Source organism: Schistocerca cancellata, chromosome 3 (assembly GCF_023864275.1).
Source record: "Schistocerca cancellata isolate TAMUIC-IGC-003103 chromosome 3, iqSchCanc2.1, whole genome shotgun sequence".
Classification (NCBI taxonomy): Eukaryota; Metazoa; Arthropoda; class Insecta; order Orthoptera; family Acrididae; genus Schistocerca; species Schistocerca cancellata.
In genome coordinates this window covers 717,383,784-717,389,783 of record NC_064628.1, presented here as the reverse complement: position 1 = coordinate 717,389,783, position 6,000 = coordinate 717,383,784, and the positions used below count along the sequence as shown (strand labels likewise).

Sequence of the window (6,000 nt, the reverse complement as noted above, 5' to 3'; positions counted from 1 at the left end):
GCCACTAAGGCGAGTGTGAAACACTTCAGCTCAGATGGGTGGGGGCTGCCATGGCTGCGTCGATTAGGGATTGCAGGCCCCTCTCAGTTAATGCGAACAGCAGGACATCATCAGCGAAGGCTGTAGCGTTGACTCTGCAACTAAAATCCGTGCTCCTATGTTGGAAGGCAAGGTGATAAGCCTTATATAGGCAGCCATGTTGAAAAGGAGGGGAGAGGAAGGGTCCCCTTGATCGATGCCCCTTGACGGCCGCACGGCCACGCTCATGCCGCAGCTGCCTGTTATCACCATTGTGCTACGCCTGAAGCAGCTCTCAATGTAGTCAGCAAATTCAGTCGAAAGGCCATGCGCTTTCAGCATGGAGCACAGGGCAGCAAGGTCTAGTGAGTCGAACACCTTAGACACGTCGAGAGATGCAACAAAGACAGAACGGCAGGAACGGACTGCGTCTACAATGAGAGCCTGGTCAGAGATGAATGGGTTTTCCAGCATCGCATCCTGAGGGATGAAGTCCCACTGACGTTTGTCCACAGCACACAGAACCTTATGGCTGGTCCTTGCCAGCAATGAGCATACGGTGATGGGACGAAAGTCAGCAGGGGATGCTGGTGCACCCATTTTGGGGAGTAAGGTCAGCATCTGTGTTCTTTTGGATTATTACATTTTTCTTGAAGTTTGATGGTATTTTTCCTGTCTCATAGATGTACACCAGGTGGAATAACTGTCACGGCATCCTATCCCAATCTCAATAATTCTTACAGACTTGTTTCAGCTTAGATTTTCAGTGCTCTGTCAAATTCTTCTCATAATTTTGTACCTCACAACTTATTCATACCTTTCTGTAGCATTACTATCAAGTTCATTTCCCTTGTACAACCCATCTGTCTCTTCCTTCTGCATTTCACTTCTTTGTTTAGTACTGGCTTTCCACCTGAGCTCCTGAAATTTATACTGCTGCCTCTCTTTTCTCCATATGTCCCTTCAATTCTCCTATAGCTGGCACCTATCCTCCCTAGCCATGCTTGCTTCCACAGCCTTTCATTTATCCTCTAGCCATACCTTCTTAGGCACTTTACACTGTCAGTCACTCAGTTTTTGGATGTCTTTATTCCTTTTTGCTGTCTTCATTTGCTCCATTTTTATACTTTCTCCTTCCATCAATTAAACTCAATGGCTAATGTTTTATCTGAGGTTTTCTACTGGGCATTCTCTTTTTGTCTATCTGATCCTCTGTTGTCTTCACATATTTCATTACTCAAAGCTACACATTCATCTTCTATTATAATGCTTTCCCCTAACTCAGTCAACTGTAGCCTAATGTACCCCTGGAAACATTCAACAAAATTTCTTTCTTTCAATTTACCCAGATCCTATCTGCTTCACTACTTACCTTTCTGCAATTTCTTCAGATTCAGCCTGCAGTTCATAACCAATAAATTATGGCCAGAGTCCAATTTGACACTGGAAATGTTTTACAGTTTAAAATCAGCTTTCCAAATCTCTGTCTTCTATTATACGATAAATCTGAAATCTACCAGTGCTTCCCGGTCTCTTTCGTGTATACAATCTTCTAAACTAAATACGAACAAAGATTAAATTATGACCCTTGCAAAATTCAACAAGCAGCTTCCTCTTTCGATTCCTCCCTCTCCCCTTCCCCTCCCTCTTCCTCACCCAATACATGTTCTCCTCCTAGTTGTCTTCCTCTTCCTTTGCCTACAATCAAACTCCACCCTCCCATCAAAATTAATTTTCATCTCCCTTAAATATCTGCTCTCATATAGTCTTCATATCTGGAGCTACTTGGCATATAAACTTGTACTTACTATATATAACTTGGCTATGACAATGCATTCACTATGCTGTAGTAGCTTATTTGCATTCCTATTTTCTTACTCATTCTTAGACCTAATCATGCATTATGCTTCTTTGATTTTGTACTTCTGTTTCTATACTCAGCAGACCACATGTTATGTTCATACTGCTACTGCCCTTCACTGGTTGGCACTATATCTAACTTCAACCTATCTATTTACCTTTTCAAATTCTCTAACCCACCTACCCAATTAAGGGATCTAAGATTCCATACTCAGACCAACAAAATGACAGTTTTGTTTTTCCTGATCAAGACATTCTCCTGAATACTCCAAACCTAATTAACTGAGTGGGGAATTATTTTACCTCAAGAATATTTTACCCTAAGGGAATAGGATCGTCACTAAGCTACACAATACAGCTGCATGTAATTGGGAAAAATCACGTCTATTATTTCCCCTTGCTTTCAGTTGTTCATGGTACCAAGCAGCAAGACCATGTTGGCTACTATTAAAGAGCCAAATCAGTTAATCAACCAGCCTGTTGCCACTGCAAATACTGAAAAGACTAGTTCAGGAACCGTAGGTTTTTCTGGACTCTCCAAAGATACTCTTGTGTTGTGGTTGCACCTTTAGTATGGATAACTAATGGTTGAAGCAAGCAAGCCACACTGCTTCGGCAAGGGCAATGGTTTATGGTTGGGTGACAACTTGAGAAAAGTGAGAACAATACAGAAAGAAAATGTTTGTGAAGCATCTTGTCTTGAGAGAATATAAATTGTCATAGGTTTAATTTCTGACTAGATGCCATCATTTGCCCCAAACATACCTTCACATATGAACACATTTCACTACTACTACTACTACTACTACTACTATATTATTATTATTATTATTATTATTATAGTAATAATTCTGAACTATTAGCTGTCCACAAAATAGTGTCTGGGGAGTAAACTTTAAAAGTTTCCTGACAAGACATTTATAAGTTCCACACCTAATACTTCAATTCTATCATTAAGTTGATGCCTTCAGTCTGAAGACTGGTTTGATGCATCTCCTCATGGGGCCTATCCTGTGTAAGCCTCTTCATCTCTTTTCACTTTTCTGTTAACATTTCACCATCATACAAGGCTACACTCCACACAAACACACCTTTAGAAGAGACTTCCTAACACTAACTCATATTGTGTTAACATCTTTCTCTTTCTCGCAAATGAGAAGGAAAGTTGCTACTCACCATACAGTGAAGATGCTGAGTTGCCGATAGGCACAACAAAAAGACTCTCACAATTATAGTTTTTGGCCATTAAGGCCTTTGTCAATAAAAGACACAAGTATATGTGATTTTTTTTAAATTTTCTGTGAACTTTGGTTGACATGTCATTAGCACTGCATCCTACAAGGCACCAGCTAAATAGCAGGAAATCTTTCTGAACTATTCAGATGTGCATCCTAGTTTCTCAACTTTCTTTACTTTCTGGAAGTGTATTAGACCTCATATAAATATCAATGTTGTCATCAAGAGTGGATGTACCTTGAAATCCCTTGTCCGTTCCGTGACCACTTTGTGACACATGATGCAATGTGGAAGGCTCCAGTAAGATTAATGTTAACACATTTGCTGTGCTACAGAGTACCAACCAAATAATCCAAGTGTTCTGATTAAAACTTGAATTGCTTCTCTTTCTCACAATAAATCATTTGTACATTGCATGTAACACATTTAAAAAAAAAAAAAAAAAAAAACAAAGTGCTGAGATTTTAGTCATAAAGTTTCACAATTTTCTGTCAGCATTACACTAAATGGTGGAGAAAATTCTTGTGATGAAAAATACATTATGTAACAAAGTTATTTACTTCACAAATACAAAGAAACACATAGCATACAAACTTATTTACATGTTACTGTAACACCAAACTTCAGAGTCAATTTATTCACACACCAGTCTCTCTCTCTCTCTCTCTCTCTCTCTCTCTCTCTGACATCTCATTCTAAAAGCTAAATATTTCACAGTTCATATTTGTTTCTGAGGTTAGCTGCTTCTTCTGCAGTGCATTCCTTATTTGTCTCACAAGAGACCAGCAGTTTCTCCAATCCTGTCAGAATAAGACACCATTAAAAACTGTTTGTTATAAGTCAAGACACACTTCACATTCTGATTACAAAATCTTTAATAGTAAAGCATTCACAAGTTTCAATATTACTGTATTTACTCGAATCTAAGCCGCACCTGAAAAATGAGACTCAAATTCAAGGAAAAAAAAATTTCCCGAATCTAAGCCGCATCTGAAATTTGAGACTCGAAATTCAAGGGGAGAGAAAAGTTTTAGGCCGCATCTCCAAATCGAAACAAAGTTGGTCCATTGTAATAGAGGTCGAATGAAGACGATACATCTAGAGTAGCTTGGTTCGAGTCGTAACCTTAGCAGTTAAGCTTCACAAGGTAGTCAGGCGCTCCCTTTTTCACGTGCTTCGTCTGGTTTGAATTGATTGCCTATTTTTCTTTGATCTGAAAAGCGCCGTTTTCTTTGTTATAGGTGTTTACGTCACTCTAAGCTGAAAATGCATTACTGTACTGTGTCATGCATTGTTTGTCGCATTCTGATAGTGCGTGTTTACGGCCTGTCGCCGCTCCCGGCATGGCTTGCTTTAGTGCGCACTACCGCCGCTTACAATTAAAAGAGAGAGGAATCGTCTCATTAGCGAAACAATGGCAAGATACTGCTATTTGTTCTTACTTACACTGCTGCTTTCTTTGATAATGATCAACAAGAACCAAATAATATACTGCGTATGATAGAAGATGTACTGAACGAGATTTTAGCTAAATTTTTTCTCCGTTTGAAAATCTTTGCAGGCGACCTCCTTAGTACATTAGATTCTGCACAGAAATTAGAGTCATCTTAGATTTAAAAATCTAGTCAATTGCTGTGCTTCATTTCTGACTGTATCACTATTAGGCGTAAGAATAATACGAATATAAACATGACATGATATGTATATTCTTCGGCGTTTGCTGTTGTCTCACTCTAGTTTCGTAGTTTTTTATGCAGACAGGATTTAAATGAGATGGCAGCAAACACGAAACAATACATGGCAAAATGTTTATATTCGTATTACTCTTATGGTGAAGAGAATACTGCATGTGATTCACAATTCTTAGAAGTTCCTATTAGCAACCATCTCTTCTCACAGGTAGGAAAAAATTCAAAACGTAGAGTTGGCCATATTGACAAACATCCAAACAGTCTTGCCAGTCGGATTTTCGTAGTACATTGAAATGCTGCTACATTCGAAGATGAACAATACGGAATTTGTATTTACTTCGTTGGATAATGTATGAAAGTGCAGTGGTCGAAACTCAGGGCGGAGAAAAAAAGCTCGTCCCACCTTTTTTTAAAAATTTATTTACTGACGCAGAGGATTTGGTGCCAGTATTTATCTTTGTGCCTACAAAGCATGCCTGTGTAGCGGTACATATATTCGACGGCAGAAGTTAGTTGTGGCGGCACCCACCAACATTTTTCAGAACTTCCGCTTGCTTTGCACTCTATTCTAAGCCGCAGGCGGTTTTTTGGATTACAAAAACCGGAAAAAAGTGCAGCTTAGATTCGAGTAAATACGGTAACACTTTGCCGTCCGGTGACACCACAGTGGTGTCGCACTTTGCTGTCCACACGTCTCGTACAAATTTATTCGCTTAGCGCCAGCAGCACTAATTTGCATTACTTGGCTTGTCAGTGGCCGTTCTCGATATTGTCGGGAGATTATAAGTTGTTAAGTTTTACAAACCTCATCATTAATTCTCATAAGTTCTCAACCCTGTTCCTCTAGTTTCATGAAATTTTGATGAAATACATATGGAAATAAACACAAAATTTGTTTTTTTTTTTCCCCATAAATTTGCTTATTTGCGTTGTCTTTGGTACTTAGTATTTCTCTTTCTTGTGAATGCAGCAAATAGTCTCCAAGATGTAACACAACTCCACAAGACTTTCACATTATGTTTGTTGTTGTTCGTTTTTGGTTTTTGGAACATACATGGCAGTTTCTTCATTTTCGTTTATTCGTTTCGGAAATAAGTATTAGCTGGTGTTGCTTTATGTGAACAGAAAGTCTGTCAGCCGGATCATGATGAGACGTAAGCGATGTAGTGGCAACCTCCAAGTTTTCCTCAGAAGC

General features: G+C 39.1%; 1 protein-coding gene across 2 annotated transcripts in view; it reads right to left on the bottom strand.

Moving 5' to 3' along the window:
* Positions 1-3,563: 3,563 nt before the first annotated feature.
* Positions 3,564-6,000, bottom strand: part of LOC126175728 (RNA polymerase II-associated protein 3) — a 120,208-nt gene continuing 117,771 nt past the window's right edge. For both annotated transcript variants that reach the window (XM_049922669.1, XM_049922668.1), the window contains exon 10: positions 3,564-3,914. In XM_049922669.1, the coding sequence (XP_049778626.1) occupies positions 3,826-3,914 (89 nt within the window). In that variant the 3' untranslated portion in view covers positions 3,564-3,825. The remainder of the gene's footprint in view (positions 3,915-6,000) is intronic.